Here is a 26142-nt window from a genome sequence, read left to right as displayed (position 1 = left end):
AAATCGTTCTTTACCTACATCGTTCTTAAAACCATCGTTCCTTACCCTGAGGACCCTAGCACCTTTTCATAGGCAGCGCTAGCGCGCTGCCTATGAAAAGGTGGGCGTGAGAGGGGGGTTAGTTACCGTCCAATCACTTTCAACTATTAAAAGGGCACTATCCCTTTGAATTTCCAATCAAATGAGTCTTTTTTGAAGTTTCTATGACAACACATACTATAAAAACCTTATATGCTCCCAGGCCATAACTTACAACCCTAGCTCCGAGTGTTGTCAGGGATTGTCCTCCTCAAAAAGAAAGTTTAAATCTGTAAATCGACGATGCTGAACAAAAGGGCTATCTCACAATTTTGATTGGATGTGTTTGGTGGAAGGAGGGGCGTGGGGGGGGCTAGTTGCCCTCCAATCACTTTCGACTATTCAAAAGGGCACTAGCCCTTTTAATTTCCAATCGAATGAGCCTTTTTTGAAGTTTCTACGACAACGCCTTCTATAAAAACCTTATATGCCCCCAGGGCATAACTTAAAACCCTTGCCCTGAGGGTTGTATATTTTCTATCTGGAAATCTACTATTCTGAACAAAATGGCTATCTCAAAATTTTGATTGGATGTGTTTGGCGGAATGATGGGCGTGGGGGGGCTTGTTGCCCTCCAATCACTTTCGACTATTAAAAAGAGCTCTAGCCCTTTGAATTTCCAAGTGAATGAGCCTGTTTTGAAGTTTCTAAGACAATGCCTTCTATAAAAACCTTATATGCCTAAAGGGCATAACTTAAAACCCTTGCCCTGATGGTTGTGGGGGAGTGTCCTCCTCAAAAACATATTTTCTATGTGGAAATCAAGTAAGCTGAACAAAACGGCTATCTCAAAATTTTGATTGGATGTGTTTGGGGGAATGATGGGCGTGAGGGGGGGGGGGCTAGTTGTCCTCCAAACACTTTTGACTATTAAAAAGGGAACTAGCCCTTTGAATTTCCAATCGAATGATCCCCTTTTGAAGTTTCTACGGCAACGCCTTCTATAAAAACCTTATATGCCCAAAGGGCATAACCTAAAACCCTTGCCCTGATGGTTGTGGGGGAGTGTCCTCCTCAAAAACATATTTTCTATCTGGAAATCAACTACGCTGAATAAAATTGCTATCTAGCAATTTTGAGTGGATGCGCGGGGGTAACTGATGGGCGTGGGGGGGGGGCTAGGTCCCCTCCCAGTACTTTCGCCAACTAGAAATGGCACTAGCCCTTTGAATTTCCAATCGAATGAGCCTTTCTTGAAGTTTCTACGACAACGCCTTCTATAAAAAACCTTATATGCCCCCAGGGCATAACTTAAAACCCTTGCCCTGAGGGTTGTATATTTTCTATCTGGATATCTACTATGCAGAACAAAATGGCTATCTCAAAATTTTGATTGGATGTGTTTGGCGGAATGATGGGCGTTGGGGGGGGCTTGTTGCCCTCCAATCACTTTCGACTATTAAAAAGGGCTCTAGCCCTTTGAATTTCCAATCGAATGAGCCTGTTTTGAAGTTTCTACGACAACGCCTTCTATAAAAACCTTATATGCCCAAAGGGCATAACTTAAAACCCTTGCCCTGATGTTTGTGGCGGATTGTCCTACTCGAAAACATATTTTCTATCTGGAAATCAAGTAAGCTGAACAAAACGGCTATCTCAAAATTTTGATTGGATGTGTTTGGGGGAATGATGGGCGTGTGGGGGGGGGGCTAGTTGTCCTCCAATCACTTTAGACTATTAAAAAGGGTACTAGCCCTTTGAATTTCCAATCGAATGAGCCCCTTTTGAAGTTTCTTCGACAACGCCTTCTATAAAAACCTTATATGCCCAAAGGGCATAAATTAAAACCCTTGCCCTGATGGTTGTAGGGGAGTGTCCTTCTCGAAAACATATTTTCTATCTGAAAACCAACTACGCTGAACAAAATAGCTATCACAAAATTTTCATTGGATGTGTTTGGGGAAAGGATGGGCGTAGGGGGGGGGCTAGTTGCCCTCCAATCACTTTCGACTATCAAAAAGGGCACTAGCCCTTTGAATTTCCAATCAAATGAGCCTTTTATAAAGTTTCTACGACAACGCCTTCTATAAAAACCTTATATGCCCCCAGGGCACAACTTAAAACCCTTGCCCTGAGGGTTGTGTGACGTTGAACAAAATGGCTATCTCAAAATTTTGATTGGATGTGTTTGGGGAAATGGTGGGCATGGAAGGGGTGTTAGTTGCCTTCCAATCACTTTCAACTATTAAAAAGGGCACAAGCCACTCCAATTTCCAATCGAATGAACCCTTTTCAAAGTTTCTACGACAACTTCGATACGAAGTGCCCTGGTCTAAAGGAAAAAAATAATACATTTTGCCAACATTGTTCTTTACTTAGACAGCGCGATTGCGCTGCCTATGATTTAAAAAAAGTTGCAGACCCAAAGTCGACAAGTTTAGCCGTATTTGTCTTATTGCTTTTCTCGTAAATGATAACATTTTCGCTTTTAATATTCTTATGCAAAATATCCAAATAGTGCATTTTTATTACTGCTACTACAATCTCGAAGAAAATAAATCGAGCTTGTGTCTCAGTATTTATTTTGCCTGATGTAATAAATTGCCATAGATTTTCTGATGGTTCCACATAAGGTGTTATCAGCCAGTAGTCAAGACCCGTGTCATAAACATCAAGCAAATCTATGCAGCCGGGTACAATTTTTGATCGGCACATTATTTCTGAAATATCTTAAGCCGAACTGGCCGGCAATGACAAAAAATTAAAAAAGAGAGAAAAAACTATAAACGACACTGCGGCCAGTAGAGAGAAAAGATGAAAAACTAAAACAATGCAGATATTTCACTTGCATCAAACTAGGCGTCTTCAGCACAAGAGAGACACAAGAAGAATAAGATAAAAAAAACAAATTAAAACTAAAAACAAATAAAACCACCACCAATGAAATACAGTTGGCGCAACTTATCCACGTAGGGAAAAGAAGCTATTAGTTACTTCAATTAGAGCACAAAAGCAACTGAGGCAAAAATGTAAGAAATTGAAATTAAGTTAAATATTCTGTTGCAAAATAATCATCTTGTTGGCTATCACTGAAGCAAATGGTTTTGGTCTGGTGGGTATTATAGTCCCCTGGTGATTATTTAAAATCTTAATTCCCTTATTGACTATTGGTTCACTTAAAGTGACAAAAGCCTATCGCTTTTGCTTAGTTGAAATAGCATGGCACAATCTCCTCAGTATGGCACCATACCCCAGATAAGCAACATTTCAAAAGATGCTTGTATTATCTTATTTTTAGTCACTATGCGCTGTAGTTATTTCTTTACTAGGTTTCAGCTATATCCGTTGAAACTTACATAGTCCTGATTAAGCGATCCAATATGTATTTCTTGTGTTATCTTGTCGAAAGATAAGCGTGTATAAATATTGCATTCTCTTATTACGTCATATAAAATTACTACCTACGTTTATAACATCATTCATCCAGATTGGTCATAAAAATGCAGTTCTTAGTGAAAAAATTGATTCTGTTTAAAATAAAAAAAAATTAATACAAATGGTACTAGATCTAGTAATTTCATTTAAAATGAACCATTGAACAACTCTCTATGATGTTCCAGTGCCAAGCTATCTGTGTTAAATGAAAAAAAAAGACGCCGTTTAGGCAGAATGCTGTAGTAGCTGCCACTTTTATTGTTTTCAAGCCAATATATTTCTTTGTTGTTCAAACCAAGGGTAAGTCAGTTTCCTATTTAAGGGTTTTGAACAAGGCGGTTCTAATAATGAACTTTTTGTTTTGATCTGACTCTATTTTAGGAGTTATGGGTTATTACATTTCTTAGCATTGGGCGAGATCGTCTCTTACTAGGTTGCTAGCTACCGCTGCAACCCGAATATGCACTCGTTTTATCTTGTTCAGTTGAGTAGCACCAGTTCTGGAAGTTACTTGTAATGTGAATTGTATTTATTTATTAAGTTTTTTGTTTGTTTAATTGTCGCTTCTTTTAGATGGATTTACTTTTAAAATCAGTTTTTTCTTACTTAAAGTTTTTCTTTTTTTTACATTGAGAAAGGCTCTCGGATATGCCGAAATATAATAGCCGAAATATCCGGATTTTTTTCTATTATTTAATGTTTTATTGTTGTTGTATTTAAAGTTAAACACTGCTTTATTCAAATTAAACCCGTTCTTCTCACTTATTTTTCGTAAGTCATGGAGACCTAAGGCATGTGTCACGTTTTTACCGGTGATGCCACGGTAAACCATAAAAAAAAATGCAAAACTAATTATATAAATACGGTGTTTTTGGTCCGTTAAAGTTCAAGCATTAACAATCTGTTAATTCCCGAAGTCAACTAAATTTCAAAGAAAAGCTTCACCTTCTTAAGCTATTTGGTGCCATTTTGCCTTAAGTTTGCTTAGATAGGGTTTTCTTTAATTTGGCGCCAGCAATTACCGAAACCAGTATCCAACCTAACCTGACATCATCAAACCTTGCATTAAATTGAAAAAGTTGACAGGCAACGTTGACCGAATCCAAGGAGAAAAAAAAAGATATTTCGGATATTCAACGGTGAATTTCAATATTCACCAATTACGGACATTCACCGTAACATAAATATGACTTCTGCGAAACATATTTGTTATCTAGTTTTGTAACTGCATTAGTATACACGATAATTCGTAGAGCTAAAATCATAAATTTACAACAAATTATTGTTATATTTACAACACAAATTTTCATAGAAAATGAAATAATAGAGCATAGAATAAATTTTAGAAACACAGAATAAATTTAAATATAAATATTTTTAAAAGTTACATTTTTCTATTAAATATTAATATTAGTCTTAAGCAATCGGTTTTTAATAAATATTTATAATTTAATAATAAGCTAATAACGAGTATTACAAATAATAAATGAAACATAAAGTAAATTATTACCTTTGCGATACTAAAACTATAAAACTCGATATAAAATTAATAAAACTCATCTAAATTATAAAACTCATCTTCTCTCTACTATCATGGCTGATATTCCCTAACTCCTATGAAGTAAATATATATTTGAAAATTTGAGACGTGAATAAATACTCAATAAAAAATCTTTTTCATGTTCTGTCCCTCAAAAAGATAAATTACACCCTTTTAGGGATATGACGATATGATGGAAGTGGACTCGACAAAACAGTATTCAAGACACCAAAAATTACTGCTACATTATTCTACAATGAGTTTCCACAATGAACTTATGAGCAGTAATTAACATGAGTAGGGCTAGCAACCCGTATGCATACTTAAAAAAGCAGTAACATCTTAAAAAATTACTTTAATCGATAAAATATCTTGAGACAAATTCAGATAAATTGTAGAATATCCACATACAATTTTTCTTCGCATCAAAATCCATTATTTCTAGCAGTTTTCCTAAATTCATTCTAAGTTCTAATTTTTTTCAAAATTCTTTCTGCGTTGACCAGAAATGTTATCGCCATACCATTCATCTGCACTAGCAACAAAATCTGGATGGTCAGTCAAAATATGGTTTTTCACATGAAAGTTTCTCGCAAAATTTTTACAACACTCCTCAATCGGGCACTGGAAGGGTCTTTTCCCGCTGCATTCATACCTCACATGTCTTTTATGAGTTGATTTTACTTGGTACTCTCTGCCACATGTAGCACATTTGTACAAAGTCCTTCCATCTTCAGTTGCAATAATAATTGGAGCTGATTCATCTTGATAACCAAATTCACCTACAACAAAAAAAAAACACTATAAATCCAGATTCATAGATTAAATGGGAAAAAACAAGCTTAGATGAGAAAAAATACGTAAGATTTCTAAGCAATAATGCATGCGTCAAAGAAATTCTTTTAAACAATGCACAACATCATGGTCGCAGTGACAGCTACAACCTAGTAAGAATCGAACCACAGCCCATGACATTCGAAAAACAACCTGAAACCCTTCGGAAATGGCGTCGGACTGGAGGAAAAAATATGGAACCGCCATTATCGAAAACCCCATACAGGAAATTTAAAGCCCCTCGCCTTGAAAAACAAGGAAAATCACTTTTTTGCACGGGTAGCACTGATGTGTCTTCTTTTTTTTAACTTTTTTTTCTTTCCTCGATAGCTGAGCACTTGAACATCATAGAGAGCTGTTTGAAGGTGCAAGGCGTATTACCCCCGGAAAATTCCACCAGAAAAATTCCTCCCACGCAGTAGCATAGGAAGGGGGTGCGAAGGGGGGGGGGGGGGGTGCCACCCCTGGTACCAGCCCTGGAGGGATGACAAAAATTTGTCCAAAAAGGACGTAAGATTAGGGCCCACCGTGCAAAAAATGGGGTAGCAAAGTAGCAATGCTACTTGGCAGTTTTCAAATTTTTTGGCAGATTTTGTCTGAAAATAACATTTTTATATACAAAATAATTTTTGATCAAAGAAAAGCTGTCAAAACACAAGTTGTGCTTCACCGTGCAATAGGATAATAGCAATGCTACTTGGTAGTTTGCATGGCCTAGTAAAATTTGTTGGCAGATTTTGTCTGAAAACACCAGTGCTTCCACTATTCCCGAGTTTTTGGGGATTTCCCCAGAAATCTGCCTTTCTGTGTGACGTTTTTTGGTATGTTTTTTTCTCATGCTCGCAACACAGATGGGATGTCCTCTTGGCAAATGTTGAAGTTAGGTCAAACGACTTGTAGAAACCCGGTGGAGTGCTCATTATGAAGCTGTTAAGCCAGTGTTTAAATGCATTAAGAAGATTGTCGATACCATTGAGAAATTTTGTGACTCTTCAGAAACTCTCGACTCTAGAGGAGCAGCGCAAACCTTGTTCCCTTCGATGTGGGATTTCTCATTTTTGTGCTTTTTATGTTTATGGAATAGTTCCTTTGAAGAAGTCAATCACACCCAAAAATACTAGCAAATTGTTGAAATAAGTTTCAAAAAGTGCCTTATCAAAATGAGGTGTTTAAAGGCCTTTTTTAATGATAATAGAGATGGTATTGTGGAAAAGGCAATGGAATTTTCAAAAGGTATTTGTGATGAGATGGACATTCCCCTAGCCAAACGAAGAAATATTAGAAGAAAGAAACTGATGCCCGGAGAAAAAGCTGCAGACGAGCGTCTAACTTTGGAAAAAGAACTAAAATTATCGATGTTCGAGTGCACTGACACGTTTCAACAAGAAATCAACACGTGGTCCCGAGGCATGGAAGGAATATCACTTCGGTTTGCTATCTTGGAGACCAGGAACTTGCTAAAGAGTTCAGAAACTAAAGTGCTAAAATTAGTGGGCTGTTTAGTTGAGAATTACGAAGAAATATCTTCAGGAAATATGTTAAATGAAATCCCACGTCTAAGGAGGTTTATACGAGCGACAAATATTCCTAAAGAAGTGGCTCTGAAGTGGAGTTCTTTGAGACTACTCCAGTTTATAGTTGAATATGAGCTTCCAGACTCTATCTAACTTAGCCATGCTACGTATTGAAAACAATATAGCAAAAAAAAAACTATTTCTAAGTTTGCAGAAAACAAAGTTAGAAAGAAGAGGTCCTTAATAAAAACATTGGTTTTAAATAAAGTACATTTTGTTAAATTCGTCGTAGAGTATTCTTGTTTTTCCTCTTAAAACGTTTATAATAAAAGCCCCTGCCCATTTTAGCCTTACTTAATATAAAACACGAATTATATTGGTGTTGTTTGATATTGTAATAATAATTTTAATATGCATAAAATGTTGTATTTTCCTTAGATTTATGTAAGCTATTTGCTTTGAAATATTTACATACAAATGTTATACTGCACGAAATTTGATTTTTCTTTCTCTCCTTACTTCAAACACTTCAATTCCTTTTTTTTAATTGTATATTTCTACGATAAACAAATATGACTCGAAAATTTTTAAATGTTTGTTGGGGGAGGGGACAATTTGAAATTCCGCCCCGGGTGTCACAAGACCTTCTACGCCACTGCTCCCACGAAAACTTCTTCCATTCCGCGGAAAATTCCCACTCACAGAAATTCCCCACATGCAGAAAAGATGTCCTATGATGGAAATACACTGAGATAACATGCTGGAACTAAAAACTATGGGTAATTGCTTCCAATGGACATCTGGTTCCAACCAGAAGCGTCACTAGCTAAAATTTTTGGGGGAAGGCAATGGGTTTTACCAAATGACGGGCCATTTTTGCCGATTGATTTGGGTGATATTGCAATTAAAATTATTCCATTTTTTGGTCTTTACCTAGTGAGACTGATCCTCTTTCATCAATTTTACGTTCTATCAGACCAATTGACCTAATAAAAATTGGGAAAGTAAAGTGGCGCTTCACCCAACCATTTTACCGGCTCAAATTTGTTACCCGACTGGATGGAAACACAGAGGAGGGCGTCCTCCTCCCACTATACGTGATTCCCCCGCCGACAACTATAGTAAATGATACCAGTTCACCCCTTACGATCAAGAAGGCGTCCCCTAGGTGTAATCAGAAGGCTTCCGTCTGAAGTACCTTTAAGGTACCTTTTTTTCTAGTTAAATTTAAATAACAAGGAGTCATACCTCTAAATCAGAACCAATCATATTAAAATTGATAGAGCCCCTAATTGCAGATAAGAAAGCAATGGTTTAAGCAAAGAAAGCTTTCAAAAAGTTATCAAGCCCTCTTCACAAAAAAAGGATCTGGTATCGTCCACTGGGTGTACATCAGAAGGTTTCCCATCTGAAGTGTCTTTAAGTGGCATTTTTTTTCTAATTAAATTTAAATAACAAATCTAATACAAAATTGATAGATTCCCTTATTCCAATCAAGGAAGCAAAAGCTTAAGTAAAGAAAGTTTTCAAAAAATCACCCAGCCTTGTTCACACAGAAGTATTAGGCATCGTCCACAAGGCGTTCATCAGAAGATTCTCCTGTCGTAATTACCTTTACTTGCATGAACTACGTAATGTGGCAGAAAACACAGCATAATGGCAGAAAACACCATTTTCCTGTGGCGCTTTTTGGTCACTTTAAAAGGGCTCTAGAACTTTTAATTTCCGTTGTAATGAGCCCTCTCTCTACCTTCTGGAACCTAAGATTTAACAGGATTACCCCTGGGAAAAAAGCAACAAGTGAAAACACACTTGTGGCATTTTTTGGGGGGGGGAAAGAAACTAAAATTTTCATATTTTTGGTGACAGTAGCTTGAAACATCCAAAATAGGGTTCTATAATACGCTGAATCTAATGGTGTGATTGGCTTTTTGATTTAATACATCAAAAAGCCAAGGCTTTTGATGTATTAAATGCTATAAAAACTCCGTTTTATAGAGTTTCAGTTAATACTGGCCAGCGTCGCTCCTTACTGACAGTTTGTTACCAAGAACTGTTTAATTCTACACCCTATATTCTATATGTATATTGGAATACAGGTAGAATTTTCAAGAATCCCTTCTTTTGGTTTGTCTTAATTTACTTTTGGCAGCTCAATCTTACACGCGGAAGGAATTTTCCAGGGGGAATAGTTAGCGATGAATTTTTCGAAGGAGAATTTTCACGGGAGGAATTTTCGAGAATTTTCTACGGGGAATTTTCTGCTGCGGGAATTCTCCAGTGGGGGGAAAGAATATGCCACACCCGTGTTTGAGGGCCCATTTGAAAGAGAATTGGCATACCTATTTGCTTTTATAAGTATCCAAACATAATTCTGAATTAGAATACAATTTTCGACAAAAACTCGGCCTTCATATACAAGACTAATGTCATATTGGGTATGATGTCCTATTTGAATGACTCTGCTGCCTGATTCCCTGGGGTTCATTCTTTACTATATCCAAATAAGAAAATGCCGAAGGCTTCTCTCCTGTATGTGATATATGACATAACCATAAAAATTATGGTTGCAGCATTAGCTGCAACCTAATAAAGAATGAACAACGGCCCATAGTAACCAAAAAATTAAAGACTTTTTGAAAAAAACTTTAAATAGTGGTTGCAGCGGTATCTGCAACCTAGTAAAAGATAAACACGGCTCATTGTGACCAAAGAAAATAGCCTGATTCCCCCTAAAAATGGTGTCAGATCGAAACACAAAGTTCAGCATTATTATTGCCTTGGCCGAAATCCCTATCCAAACCTGTTGAAGAAACACATAGAAACAGCTTAGCAAAACAACCAACGAACCCATCAGGCAAGCCCTGGGAAGATTATGGGTATGGGTGGTATAAAATTAGTACATAATCAGGGACCCAGCGAACGAAATTCTAACATCACGGGCTTCAACGAGCTAAAGAAGGTTTGAGGAATCTATCAGGGGCAGAATTTGTTGCTGAAAACGAATATAGGCGGACGCAACGAAAATTTTGGGCGCCATAGGAGATATCATCTAATTTTCATAATCAATGACGTCATCAGCTATATTTTCTGTTTTTCGACCTAGATGAGAGGTTTAAACTTAGAATGTTAAACAGAACAATGTACCGAGAGAGAAAAGAAAAAATGGTTATCACAATCATATCTAGCTTCCTAACTGCACATTATTAAAACTTACCCAAGTGGTGACACTAGAAACCCACTTTCCTGTACTTGCATTAGATTTCTATTCAAAGGGGGAGGAACAGAGCAATCGGGGCTGCACAGGAAGGTGACAACTCCTTTGCAAATCCATTCCGTTATTGGCATCAAAATAGATGCCACTTGGAATAAATTAAAGTGCACAGATATTGAATCCTAGCCTCGATAGAAGTTCGTCCAAAAAAAAAAAAAAAAAAAAAAAAAAAAAAAAAAAAAAAAAAAACAGCTGCAGAAATAGTCACACTTTCCGGCACAAGTATACAAACATCACAAAATCCAGGAAGGCATTTACAGTTCTTGGTGCACTATTTGCTACACTCACAAAAGAGTCGTGAATATCCCGACGGAAGCGTTCGAAACATCATGAACAACATCTTGTCCAGAATATTGCCATCCATAACTTAAAGGGCTTGGCAGACACGGTCTTGCAATCAATGAGGCATTCTAGATTGTAAGCTGATAGTAAGAACGCTTAGAATGTTCCACAAACACCCCCTCTGTAGGAGGCAACACTTTCAGCTCCTTCTTAGAGAGTACAAGTGTACTCGTAAATCACTGAGGGAGAACTGGTTAGGATCCCTTTCATAAGCGCTTATATCAGCTTTCTTGCAACATCTTGGAAGGAGAACATACTGGCTTACGTGAAGGTCTCATCTCGCAACTCCTGTATTGCACACTGAATCTCCATGTACAGACCGCACTTTTTGTCGGACGCTAAGAATGTCCGTTTTCCTTTGGAGAAAAAGTAACTCGTTGTGTCACATCCCGAAATGCAGTGAATAAACTCTATGGAATTCAACATTTGCTTCTCTGTTCTCTGAAACAAAAGATCAATGGGGACATAATAATTTGGAAACTTCACGAGGAGTTGAGGCAACCTTTTCCCCAGAAAAACTGTTAAGGAGACGAGGGAATTGGTCCACTAGTATCACAACTACATCAATATCATTAGGATAAACAGTCATCCTTTCAAAGCAGTTTCTGAAGCAAAAGGCAGCGTCAAGAGCCATTCAGTGTCCGCTTCCTCATGTGTGCTACACAGAAATTCCTCGAAACTGAGCGAATCAGCTTCACGACTTAAACATACAGCTCTTCTCCTGTCTTCAAATTCTCCAGACAGCCATAAGCTGCTTATACAGTCAAGTCCACTAGCTTCCCATGTTTAATAAATTGCTTTCATCAAATTTGTTTCGCTCTTTATATTTGCAACAATCTTTGTCCAGTTTCCAATTTTTGAGCTCGTCGAGAAGGAGTAGACTGTCGAGCAGCGGTCACGTAACTGGTGACACCTACTGCAGTCCTTCAAAGATATGCTGCCACCTCGGGATCAGTGTGACCAACAAGTCCGTCATACCTGTCACCCACGATATGAATTTCACTTGCTGTTTCAGGTATCCCTTTCAACACGGCTGCTTTCGACGGTTTCATGTTCAGCTGGTGGCTCTTGACGAACCAGTGACATGAAGTCGATAACAACCCATACAAGAAACGTTCCTCTTCGAAGTTCGGGTTTTCAGGCCATTCACGCAAGCCACTGGCCTCTCTCACAGAGTCTACCACGGTAGACTTAAGACCGCTTCGAAGAGCCAACGTAGAATCCCTGAGCTCAAAATATGAAGGAACATATGGAACGAGTAAAAAGATCCGAATATTTTTAAGCTGTTTGAGTCCACTGTTAGTGCTGGAATCTATCCCACACAGGATTCTCTTCACTGTCATAAGCTCTGCAAAAACTGCGCTTTGTCAAACACTTACCAGGAAAATTTTCAATATAGACTCAAATGATATAGATTAAAATTAATTCTTTGAACTTCTTCAAGCAACAATAAATATTATAATAAACCTGATTTAACTACGCAACCTTTATTAAAATATTTTTAGGAAGAGATTGAGGACGGACAACTAAAACGGCACTAAATTGCCATAAAATTATTTCAGTATAGACGTCTATATTACATACTTCTTGTCTGTGACAGTCAGTCCTTTGTCGGCTTTAAAACCTTCGATTATCAACTAAGTGATGATATTGACGTTCGTGCAATGAGATCGCATTGCTAGGTAGCGCTCCCGTAAAACTTCGCTGGGTGCATAAGTGTAGCACAAAGAGGGTGTCCGAGCGTAGAAAGATCTAGGTCACATCGGGGAATTTAGGGTGGGGGAGGGGAGGGAACTTGCAAAATGCTTAGTATAGCACAAAGTATAGCTTTTCACGTAATGTTGATCAGTTGAAGAACTTGTAAATTCTTAATGCTTGCAACCGCAAATTAAGGCAAGGTAAATGTGAAAAGTACAGTGGAGCGATAATACGCCCCCTCTACTTTTGACATCCCTCATTAGTGGAATTGGATCTGAAATTGCACTCATGGAGATATTTTCTACCAGAAAAAAAGCGCTCAAAAAAGCTCCCCAGAATAAAATATACCCAATCTTTGTTTTTTTTTCTATTTCTGCAGATACACCCTTTTTGCCATTGGCGCAATGAATTTTGAATGCGCCACCAGATATTCGTTTTTAGCGCTTGTTTCTGCCCTAAATTCCATATTCAATCCTTCTTTAGCTCGTTGAAACATGGCAACTATTTTCTAGTGATCTTTCTTAATCGTGGGCCCTTGAATAATATAAATCAAAGTTTAACATTACAGAACAATGCTCTGAGAAGAAAGCGCATTCTATTGAAAAGATCTAACAAAATTGATATAGTAAAACAATAAAAATATAAGTAAAGTCAAAAATGCTAAATATGGAAAGCAAGAAACTTTGATTCTGCCGTTGTAGATATGAAAATTCTTAACACAAGCTGCTACCACGATATTCTGCATCGAAACCGTCTATTTTTTACATTTTTTCTCCACAGCTAGCAGGGCACTGGAACATCATAGAGGGCTGTTAAATGGCTCATTTTAAGGAAATTACTACATATAGTCGCTTTTGTAATTAACAATAATAGATTATCAATATTCACAGCCTAAATTTGCTCAATATATGAATTTTTGACATTACTACAGAACGACTCGAACTTCAATCTTCCTTTGAAGGAGGAGAGTCCTATAGCCACAGTACTGCAGTGACTGTTAATGGAAGAGTATTTTTACTATTCATAATATTGTATGTCTGAACATTGCTCACCAGTCCCAGGGGCAAGATCTAGTTTTTATGAAAAATTTCTTAAATGGTTATCAGAACATTCACTGCAATAGTGTGGGATGCTATAAATTATATTAGGTGCGGCAATTATTTGAAAGGTTGCTAAAAAAAAGAAGAAAACTTGACTATCAAACGTGACAAGAGGAATCCGAACAGTTAAAGCAAAGGACATGGAAAATATGCCTGAGGTAATGATGAACGATAATGAATCGCAAAGAAATATACGGTTAGAAGAAAAGCAACAGCATAGACCGCCAAACGTGACAGGACTAGTCTAAATAGCAAGTGGCCTGTTCTATTATAAGTTAAAACATCTTTCTAGTGTAGAAGGAGGATTTGGTTAATCTGTAACAACAAAATATTCGAAGCGGACAAGAAAGTTGTTTTAACTGACGTAGAAGCGAGAAGTATATCGTATCAAACAAATCGAAAATAACAAACCACGTAAGGAACGAACCCAAAATGCCCATAGAACCCAAAAAAAGAACAAACAAAAAAACATTAAATAAAACTGGTTGGTGATAAAGAGAAATTGCCATTAGTAGCTGATTCAGGAAGGGTAACTACCATCTCGGTTAGTAATAATAGTAAAGTGTTATTTTGAAAACCAATTTATGACAACTTCGAAAAATAGCCTGACCCCCCCCCCCCAAAAAAAAAGAAAAATAGCGTCTATTCGAGACCAAAAGTAAACCATCAAAATCACCATTGCCAAAAACCCTATTCATGACAATTTACAGGCCTCTGGCTTGAACAACAAGGAAAATCCTTTTTTTTTGCTTTAGTAGCAATGAGGTGTCCTCTTTTTCTCCTTTACTGCTAGCGCAGCCCTGGAATGTCATAAAGAGCTGTTTAACGGCTCATTTGAAAGGAAATTGCAATATCTACATGCTTTTGGAAGTAACAAGACATAGTGTTAAAAATAAAATCCATCTTTTGACAAAAACTGCTTTGGAAGTAACAAGATATAGTGTTAAAAATAAAATCCATTTTTTTAGGTAAAAACCATAAATAAAGTTCTAGTAAAACTATATGATGACTTCAGTTGCAATAATATAAGAAAAAGAAACGATCAAAATGGGGTTTATAAGGCCAAACTGGAATACTGAATAAACAAACAAAGCGAATATTTCGAGAGGACAACCACCTCTCTTCTTCAGCGCGAAACGAAATAATATATTCAAGGGAAGTACCGCAGACAAAAAAAAAAAAAAAAAAAAAAAAAAAAAAAAAAAAAAAAACGCGGAAAGTCAATGGGGAAAGAACAAAAAAAAAAACAATGAAAAAACCAAAATATTAAAAGATGAATAAAATTCAATAAAAACCAAAAATTATAAGACAAAACCAAATACCTAACAACCATAAAATTTTCGTTTTCTTATATTATGGCACGCCAATGTGGTAAAGAAATTATCTTCAGTTGCAATGACAACATGTGCATAAGAATTAGCAGAATTTAGAAAAATGCCTACAACAGCACAAAGACGATATTACTAAGGCTTTAAATTCTAGTAGTACTAATATTTCTCTTGATTCTGCTTTAAGCAGCCATATTTTTGATAGCCCTAGCCTTAAAATACTTTTTTGAAGGAACTTCCCTTTCTAGCAATGATTTTGGCATAAAACAGGTTGTTCGAGAAGCAATTGAAATTAAACTCAAACTAAATAATAATATTTCTTTAAGTAATGATTTTGGGGTAAATACTTTAAGTAATACTCCATAAATGCCTCAAACAAAAATTTAATTAAAAACGATTTAACAAATTATTTTACAAAACCAGTTGACAATACCACTGAACTTGTTATAAGAAACTTGTCACTTATACTGAGATTTTTCGAAGGTTGTCTAAACCATGCCTTGGACTTAAGGTCAATGTTAAAGACAAATCTAAAGACTCGGTACCGTCAAGAAGCACAAGCCCGATTTGGATAAAACAAAAAAGGACTTCATGGACAGCATCACACAAATGGTTACAGAAAAGTTAACTAATTCAAGCTCACTTCGGGAATCGACTAAACCTATTGTAAGTCAAGTGTTGACACAATTATGCTTGAATTTAACCCAAAGTTCTTACAAATTGATAAAGTGTTGAAGGGACCGAGAAATCAACTTGAAAACTTAGAAGAAAAAATCTACAGAATTGGGAGTAAGTTGGATGATTATGAACAAGAACCATTACTAGATTCCCTAATGTTTCATGGCGTTAAGCAACAAGCCAGAACGGATGCTCGATCGACTGTGTTGAAATTTGTTAACGAGACTATGCATTTGCCTGAAATTACCACAGCTAAAATCACAGATATATACAGACTGAGACTAAATAATGTTGCAGTAGATTCTTCTCAGTCGCCCCCAAGGCCTGGTCCAGTTATCGTGAAGTTTTCGAACAAAGAATTTGCTATGAATGTGTTCAAGGCAAAACTAAGCTAGCCACTAGTGGAACTTCCATTGCAGAGTCTCTAAAAAAGTATCGCAGAGGCATCCTTAATGCGGCCAAGGTCAAGTTTGGTCCGCGGAATGATTGGTCGGATAAAGTTTTTTATTATTTTAAAAAATAAAGTTGTGAGACAGAGTCAAACTTTAGCGTGAAGAGCGAGGCGTTGAGGAGGGGACAGCCCCTTTCATATACGGAATAATTTCTGACAGCCCCTTTCATATACGAAATAATTTCTGTTCGTTTTAAGTTTTAATTTCGCTCCTTATTTTCAGTTTAAAAAACTTGTTTTTTTTATTTAATTTCTGATCGTTTTCTAGTTAATGCAGCTTTTATTTTGGCTCACCGTCATTGAATAAGTAAAAAAAATTTGCATAAAAATTTTACTTTTCTTTTGCTAAATTGCTGTCTCTAAATTTAGTTCTGACGTAATTTACAAATTAACTTACGTAACGAACTTCTATATTCGTATATTTTTCTTCTGGCAAAAAATACAAAGTTGCAGATTTTTGCAGATATGAGCTTGAAACCTATGTTATAGGGTTTTCTGATACGCTGAATCTGACGGTGTGATTTTCATTAAAATTCTTTCACCTTTAGGGGATGTTTCCCCCCTCTTTAAGAAATCAGGTAAATTTTATCAGGCTCGTAGCCTTTGATGAGTAATACTAAACTTAATAAAATTCATATATTTAGAATCAGCATTATGAACCCATTCTTTTTATACATTTATTGATATCAAAGTTCTGTTGTTAAAAGTTTCGATTACTATTGAGCCGTATCGCTTGTTTTTTTCTATTGTTTTATTTTTATTAAGCATATGTTATTACGTATATGATGGGGTTCTCCCCTTAGTTAATACCACGCTCTTTACGTTAAAATTAAAAAAAAAATTTAATCTACAAACCCCTGAAACACAAAGGCCGTTTAATTATAATAGATAGCTCTTTTGAAAGCACTAAAAAAAAAACAACAAAAAACTGTAGCGTAAAGAGCGAGGTATTGACTTGGGGGAGAACCCCCTCATACACGTAATAATTTCTGTTCATTTTAAGTTCTAATGTTGATTCTTAATTTCAGTTGAAAAAAAACGTGTTTTTTTTATTTAATTTCTGATCGTTTTTTAAATAATGCTTGGAAATCCGGCGCCCCCTTCATAGAAATGTCCCTTACCCCAAAGAAACATCCTCCATGGAAAGATTCTCCCGAGTAACCACCTCCTCCAGCCCCCCCCCCACCAGAAAAAAAATCCTTCCTGAAAATGTCTGTATACTTCGCAATAACCAATACAATATGTAAGCAATGGGCAAAATTCATAACTTGCAGCCCTTTCCTTGGGAACTGTGGGTGATTAAGTCATCGTAAAAGACATATTTATTAGATTTTCGACTATACTGAACAAAACGGCTATCTCAAAATTTTAATTGGGTGACTTTGAGAAAAAAATGAGCGTGGGAGGGGGCCTAGTTGCCCTCCATTTTTTTCGTCACTTAAAAAGCGCACTAGAACTTTTAATTTCCGTTCCAATGAGCCCTCCTATGATATTTTAGGAGCACTGGGTCAATACGATTACCCCTGGGGAAAAAAACAAATAACCACGCACCCGTGATCTTTCTTCTGGCAAAAAATGCAAAATTCCACATTTTTGTAGATAGGAGCTTGAAACCTCTACAGTAGGGTTCTCTAATACGCTGAATATGATGGTGTGAATTTCATTAAGGTTCTATAACTTTTAGGGGTCTTTCCCCCTTTTTACGAAAATCAGCCAAATTTAATATTTCAATAACTAAAAAAAAAAAAAAAAAAAAAAAAAAATACATAAAAAGAAAACCATTACACATTGCTGACTATAGCTTCATACATACTATGCGTTGGGTCTAAAGACTTCAGGAACTTTTCCCTCCTGGTCGCGATCACGACGAAGGGGTCATCGAGTCCATAAAATGCTGAAATCTTGCGGTTTCTTCGCCAGGGGGGAAGGCTAAGCAGATATTTTGCTAACTTATAGAACACTATACAGATTCTGATCTTATCATCAAAACTAAACAAAGACCAGAAAGGTGACAAAACTAAGATATGAGGGGTGGCAAAGGAATTGAAGATCTGTGCTAGAATGCGGCGGTTATTAGGTGTTTGCATTACAAAATCATCCCATACGCTTTTCGGACTTTCTGTTTGAGATCATTTGTTAGACAGGACCTGGTAGCTTTAAGATTAGACCCAATTGGCAAACCAAGGTAAGTCATTGATGCTGCTGCAGTAACAGTATTACTACCTAGTGCAAATATGACAGGCGCCAACTCTTTCTTACGACAATTAAAGACGACCACCTTGCTTTAGCTGGAGTTGAATTTTAGGCCTTTGTTAGCATAATCGTTAGACTAAACTCTGAAATTACTCTCTATGCCACTGACGGATCTACTCAGATTTAAAATGTCGTCGGCTTAATTAACAAGAAACAAATCAATTCCACGAAAAATAAAGCACGTTTTCACCGTCTTCTGAGCCTCGATGATATTGTTATTATAAAGAGGCGATGATGATAAAGCCCCTTGGCGAATGCCTTTTCGTACTGGTATGAGGAAATCGGATACAGTCGGGCTCTGGTTTTTTAGTACCCTTACTCTAACCTTCAATTTAAAATACATGTTCCTATAAGTAGCAATTATAGATCTGTCAAGACCAGTGTTGCCACTTATGCCGCATTTCGCGGCATTACGCCGCGATTCTGAGAGAAATGCCGCATAAAATTTTGATCATGGCGCACGCCGCGATTATGCCACGAAATGGCTTTTTATACCGCATTTGTTCCCATATGTAAAATTTGTCCAACTTTAAGTTTCTTATCTTTCGCAAATGTCTTTGTTGCAAAAAATGGGGATTTAAAAGACGTGGCCGACTTGTTTCGCGGAAGTCAACTATGGACCTTAATTAATGACCCTTCTGCGGTCGGCAGCTTGTTCCCTGGGAGGCTAGTGTGTTCGAAAGGGGCTGAGTTATTTTTGCGGGTTTGACGAAACTTTGACGTTTGAGTTTCTCAATTCATCTCATGACTTCATGACCTCTGTCAGCTCAGCCCAAGTGTTTTCAAGTTAGCAATAACGACCAAACAGACTTGTCTTATTTCACAGGATTGTCTGATGGTATTGATGGTAAGTAGAAGGCAAGAAGTGTCAAGAAGGCGGGTGTTCCTCTACAAAACTGGGTCGGATTCTGCTCTGACACAACGAATGCTATGATGGGGATAAACCACTCAGTCAAAACACTTGTTGAAGGGAAATATCATTGGGTTACAATTGTGAAATGTAGCTGCCATCTGTGTGCCCTAGTTGCAAGTCATGATTGCAAAAAACTGTCCAAGAGCCTCGAAGATCTATGTCGGACTGTGTGCAATCACTTCAGGCACAGTGCAAAACGCCATATGAGGAATGCATATAGGATGCATATAGGAAGGAATTTCAAGTCTTTACTCAAGTGGAACAGCAGAGATTCCTTGCTTTGGCTCCAACACGCTGGTTGTCGTTTCAAAACTGTGGACGCCGTATTCTCGAACAGTGGGATACTCTTACATTGTACTGGGACTCGTTGGTACTTGATGATCCCTCGCATGCTAACTATAATGGAAGAATGACACTAATCAACCCATACTCGAGAGTTATAATATTTTTTTTCGATTAAGTGTTGGAAGAGCGGAATGAGCTCAACATTAACTTCCAGTTTGAAAAAGCCCTTTTTCACATTATAAAAACCCAGGTGGAAAAACTTCTTCGGACATTAGCCATGAACTTCATGAAGCCTTCATGTGTTAGAACAGTCAACCCTTTTGACATCAATCTGCATGACGAGGTGAACTATCTTCCGACGAAAATGTCTAAAGGGTACGATTTCCTTGTGGGGATCGAAACGAGAGAAGTTACCAGTGGCCGTTTTGTAGCGGAAAGTCTCCGAATTCGTCGCTCCGCGAGGGATTTCTACATCGGAGCTGTTCAACAAATTCTTGACCGTTTTCCACACTCTGAAACGACCTGGTACACTTGCTTACCCCAAGCTCTAGTTATGAACTGAAAGTTCCCAGTCTTCGTCAGTTCTTCGACTACTACGATTCTGCGCTTTGGATTAAAGCAAAGATAGAGCAGGAATGGCGGTCTATACCGAGTGTATTTCTACCTAGTGTAAAGTATTTAACATCAATTCGAGAAGCTTTTCCGGGTATCTCATTTCGTAGTTAGTTGGGGATTTATGTGTCAACGATAGCGGTCCAGGGGGGGAGCTCTTGGGACAAAAGCTAGTAGTGGGAAAGTGGTCGGTCCCAGGCCTGGAACGTCCGGTCCCGGAAAATTACAGTCTCCGCTCATTTCTAAAGGCAGTCCATCTCTCGCCTTCGTCGTAGTTAGTTGTTCGTGTGCTACCTTATTTTCTCTATGTGTATTCTCACGTTATTTAATAAAGACCATGTACCAACGTTTATCGTCTATCTTTGGAATTTACGTAAACCATCACATCTGCCAATATAAAAGGCATACAAATAAAGAACTAAAAAGAGGTTTACAGAACCTAAAAAGAGGTTTACAGAGTGGTGGCAAGCGGTTAAGACTAGTGGAGCATATATCACTAGTGGAAAACCTCCAAGTGACATTTGAGTGACCGTTGTAAGTACTTACGACATCTTACGCTACATACTGGCAACATATTGAAGAGCTATTTCGCCCGCTACCAAAATTGCTTGTGATATTGAGCCGCAAATACTACAAAAGACTGATAAAAAGGCATCGAAATGTTACGAGGTATTGAACTTTTTTCTATTCAAAGTGCCTTCTTGAGAAACACTTTCTTTTAAATGAACATTTTGAAATAGGCTGTTACACAATGCCTAATATGGATTTCCTCGCGATAGCTTCTACATACTAATTCAAATTTCTACAACACTGAGAGTCTCCGGTTGATTTCTACCTTCACTTAGCCATTCTACGTTTGGTGTTTTTTTTTACATGATTTTATACAGTTGACGTGTGATCTATATTTGACAGTTTCCAAACAAAATTTAAATTTTTGAATTAGATAATCGAAAATTAATTCTCAATTTTGACTCCATTTGACGCTAGTGATTTAATTGAGACCAACTGCAATTGGATGTAAGACAGACGACCTTTCGTAAGTGATTTAGCACGACTAAACAACCCAGTAAATTTTATTAGACCCTTCTTGTTAAAGGTGAAGTATATTGCCCAAAATCTGGCGTCCGTAATTAAAGAGCTGTGTTTAAAACAAATATTTAAATTTTTAGAATAACTGCTTTTCAAATTTTAATCTCAATATGTCAGTTTTTATTCCTATTCTCGATCCGGCGGAAACTGGATATAACAAAAAGGTTGCTTTTGATTTTGTAAAACAGTGGAGGGGAGATGGCATATTTCCACCTCTTCTATTTGACTCAAATGATCCTGATTTCGATCAAGATGAACTTTATGATTACCTTCAAAAGATCAAGACATGGGTCCCAACAAACCCTCCAACTCCCCTGAGCACCACCCCAATTAATCCTCCAATAGAACAGCCTCAACAGTCCCAAGTAATAGGATCGCTAATTGACCCTCTTTTAGTAATAACGCCACTCCCAAAGTCAGAAAGTGGAAAAATAATTAAGTTTGTTACAAAATTTGTTACAAAGTTACAAAAATTGAGTTTGTTGCAAAGTAAAAAAAAATTTTTTCAGTTGTTGTTAAATTGGTCTGATTCAAAAGCTTTGCGCCATTTTTGGCCCATGGTTTGTTTCGCTCCTTTTTTGGGAATCTGGATCCCACGATTATAAATTTGTCACGTTTAAAAGGTGGATTACTTGTAGTATATACCCCAGGCAAAATAGTAGGCAAAATGGTTGCAGGGTTTGTAGGCGTGGCTCAATTTAAGGAAAAGGGTATATCTATTCTATATAAGGATGCAAAGATTAGGAAGGTCATTTAGGGTGTCCTTAGAAGCCAGGGATGATGGTGTAGTTCTTGGAAGATTTGCTCTAAATTTATTCAAGGAGTGGATCAGACCGTCATACAAACGGTATTTGTTAGAGAATAGTGCAGAATTTTTTTTTTGTTTAGGTGATGCGTATAAGGTTGCAATACAATATGAACAGATAGAACAGATAGGGGGGAAAGGAGACACGTCTTCTTTTTCCGATGAATTTCTTTCTGCGCTGACGAGGGTGAAATTTGGACTCAATGATAATGAGAAGGCACTGCGAGATGGTACTGATTCCTCGCAGGGCGGTTTGGCTACCCAGGAAAAGGGAGTTGGTTTTGAAGTCCCGTGGGATGGTACTGATGCCTCACGCGATGTTTTTTTTTGTTGCACTGCGAGATGGTACTGAGTCCTCGCAGGGTGGTTTGGCTACCCAGGAAAATGGAGCTGGTTTTAAGGTCCCGTGTGATGGTACTGATGCCTCTTGGGTGGTGTTTTTTTGGAAGTACTTCGAGTTGTTAATGATTACTCACAGGGTGGGATGGCTACCCAGTCACAGGTAGGGGGTTTTAATGTCCCGAGGGATGGTAATGATGCCTCACGGGATGGTTTTTTTTTGTTGCACAGTGAGATGGTACTGATTCCTCGCAGGGCGGTTTGGCTACCCAGGAAAAGGTAGCTAGTGTTGAGGTCCCGTGGGATGGTACTGATGCCTCACGGGATGGGTTTTTTGTTGCACTGCGAGATGGTACTGATGCCTCGCAGGGCGGTTTGGCTACCCAGGGAGAGGGAGCTGGTTGTAATATCTCGCGTGATGAGGATGATGCCTCACGGGATGGTTTTAATGCGTAGCGCTAATATTTATGTAGAAATATCAACAGTAGTACTGCCATTTGTCGAACCACAAGTTGTAGAGAAAAACCAAATTGGTCTAAACCGAGGCGTTCCGCAGCAATAAAACCCCGAAGATTTTATTGGGAATAATATCTTAACGTTATTGCAGCATGGTATTATTTTTAGAGTTTCTGCAACTTCATTTATTTGTCGCTGGTATTTTCAGGATTAATTAGCCTTTCCCGGTCATTCCTTTTGCCCTAATTCAAAGTTTATACATAATCCCAACTTTCCTTGTCCTCATCAAATTCAGGAGTATGGGGAACAAGTCTATTTTAAAGTATACAAAGAAAAATGAAGTGTTAAAATATCCAGTTTCCGACCACGGTTGTTAGTGTGGTTCGTTTATACTATGTAAGTTTTTACTTATGCAAGTATTGTGTAGTGTTTGTATTATGTAATTGTTTACTAGTTCATGCTGTAGAATGTTAGGAGGCGAGAAGTGAATAATTTGGGAAGGGAATGTTTTGAATTCAATAAAAGTTTGGGGGTTTAATTAGAAGGGGATAAGCCAAATTTGGGAAATTTAACTTAAAACAGGGGGGAGAATCTGTAAAGTATTTAACATCAATTCGAGAAGCTTTTCCGGGTCTCTCATTTCGTAGTTAGTTGGGGATTTATGTGTCAACGATAGCGGTCCAGGGGGGAGCTCTTGGGACTAAAGCTAGTCGTGGGAAAGTGGTCGTTCCCAGGCCTGGAACTTCCGTTCCAGGAAAGTTACATTCTCCGCTCATTTCTAAAGGCAGTCCATCTCTCGCCTTCGTCGTAGTTAGTTGTTCTTGTGCTACCTTATTTTCTCTATGTGTATTCTCACGTTATTTAATAAAGGCCATGTACCAACTTTTATCGTCTATCTTTGGAATTTACGTAAACCATCACATCTGCCAATATAAAAGGCATACAAATAAAGAACTAAAAAGAGGTTTACAGAACCTAAAAAGAGGTTTACACTAGTACTGTCGATCTCCCTGACGTAGATGACATGGACATTGTCGTTTACTGGTGCCAGATCTTGCAAACGAAGTCACCAAATGGTAGTTGGATGTTCCAAAATGTCGGGAAAATGGTTCAGTACTTTTTCTCACTCCCTTTCCCAAACGTTATTACCGAACGTCTCTTCAGTTTACTCAAGGAAGTGAAAACTGATAAGCGAAACCGACTGAGTGCAGTGACATTTTCGGCAACACTGAAAACCAAGTGTGGCCTTAAGCGCAATTCTAAAGGAGGGCTTGACTCGGGCAAGTCAGTGCTAAAGCTAGAGCCTACCCTAGCCAAGTGTCTGCTCAAAGTGAATGCTAAGGCCTGTTCTAGTGACTGTAACGTTTTGAACCAAAGCATTGTGTATAGTATTGCCAATGATATTGTTTGTGACACACGTGAACAGTCCGATTCCGATTAATCTTGTCTGTTTGTCTTGTATTATTTATCTGAAATTAATCTTGTCTGTTTGTCTTGTATTATTTATCTGAATGTTCCTTCTTGAAGCTTTTGATATTGATTTTCATTAAACATTAATCGAAAAAGGTTGAGATACGAGAATATAGTTACCCATTAATTGTTCTATTGGATAGACTTGTAGGCCCAAGGGAAAATCGCTTTTAATTTCTTCTCTATTCACTTCACATTTATACGGTTTTCCCACCGTGGACTTTCCCTGATGTGGTACCTCTGCACTTTTACTTCTGTTGCGTGCTTAACGAAAACGATGAACGACTAATCTGTGTTCACGGACTGAGCTGACCATGCTTACCTTTGACCACTGAAAAGAAGGATAGACAGCACGTGTTTTCTCAAATTTATGACAGATCTTCACCACACTTTACTTGACACTGAATCAACTTTCATATTAAAGCAAGATCTTTCAACCCTTTTCTCAAAAATATAAAAACAGAGCTTTTCCGAGAATTTCGGGCATGCCGCGGTTTTTACCGCAATTTAGTCCAAGGATGCCGCGGAAATGCCGCTTTTTGACAAGGCCGACGCAACGGAGCGGTGCCGGTCGAGTGGCAACACTGGTCAAGACCTCTCTTGAACGCAGAGACAAGCAGTTGTGCATGGATATCCGAATCAAATGCCCCGTGGACGTCGTGGCCTGCAAGTACCACGGTTTCTCCTTTAACACCTGCATCCAACAAAACATTAGACAACAGGCTATGCACGTGCTCGCGGCTAATATTTCTCTTGAAACCGAACTGCGAATCTGGCGTACTGCAAACATACTTTATCTCCTCAATAACTAATAACTCCATCAATTTACAAAAAATGGGAGCAACGGTTATCGGGCGGTAAGAACAACATTCTAGATGGGTCCATTTCTCCAGTTTTTCAAGTTATTGGCTTTAGAAGTAGAGTATCAGATTCTAATTTAAATTCTTAGACAAGGACACAAATTGCTATGAGGCAGGGGTGACTGCCCCTCCCAGACTTCGCTTTGCCCCCTACCTACCTGAGTTTGGCCCCCGCCCCCAAGCTGAAATTTAGTTTCTTCAAAATATTGTCAAAACTAGCATAAACCTGCATAATTCAAGCATCAACAAAAACGGATCAGTTTTCTTTAGTATATATTTGCTTTTATAGTACTATAAAGTGTATTTATAGTACATTTATAGTACTATATAGCACTTTCATGGTACCAAATGGCTCATTTTTCAGTCTTTATTGTCACTTTCACTTGATTTGGGAAAATTGGCTCCAATTTTGCGCCCCCCCCCTCTCCCCGGGATTTTGACAAAATTACGCCACTGTTCTTCAATTATATAAGGTGATCTGAGCATTAGCTTTGATTGTTTTGAACATAATTATTGTAGATATTTCGTTCAATTTGGAATAAAGGTTTAAAACGGTTCTTGAACTAAGATTAAATTAAAAAAAAAAAAAACAAGTTTTTCCAACTGAAAGTAAAGGGCAACATTAAAACTTAAAACGAACAGACATTATTACTTGTATGAAGGGGATTGCCACCTCCTTAGCACCTTGCTCTTTACACTAGTATTTTTTAGTACTTTTAAAAAAGCTTCCTATTGTTCTAATTAAACGAATCTTGTGTTTCAGGAATCGTTCTTAAAGAATTGGGACAAAATCCCCTTCATACACGTAACAATTTCTGTTCGTTTTAAGTTTTAATGTTGCTCCTTAC

At 37.7% G+C, this 26142-nt stretch overlaps 1 protein-coding gene across 2 annotated transcripts in view; it reads right to left on the bottom strand.

Moving 5' to 3' along the window:
• LOC148954075 (uncharacterized) overlaps positions 1–26142 on the bottom strand; it is a 200544-nt gene that overhangs the window by 10564 nt on the left and 163838 nt on the right. The window contains exon 5 of one of the 2 annotated variants that reach the window (XM_089085824.1): positions 5425–5775. The exons of the other annotated variant lie outside the window; for it this stretch is intronic. Coding sequence (XP_088941950.1) covers positions 5465–5775 — 311 coding nt within the window. The 3' untranslated portion in view covers positions 5425–5464. Of the gene's footprint in view, positions 1–5424; positions 5776–26142 lie in introns of those variants that run through there. 2 annotated transcript variants of the gene reach the window in all.

The sequence above is a fragment of the Artemia sp. Qi Xiang Cuo genome, chromosome 3, assembly GCF_049724085.1.
Source record: "Artemia sp. Qi Xiang Cuo chromosome 3, ASM4972408v1, whole genome shotgun sequence".
Taxonomy (NCBI): Eukaryota; Metazoa; Arthropoda; class Branchiopoda; order Anostraca; family Artemiidae; genus Artemia; species Artemia sp. Qi Xiang Cuo.
The sequence above is the reverse complement of the archived record's forward strand: the minus strand, read 5'-3'. Positions and strand labels throughout refer to the sequence as shown.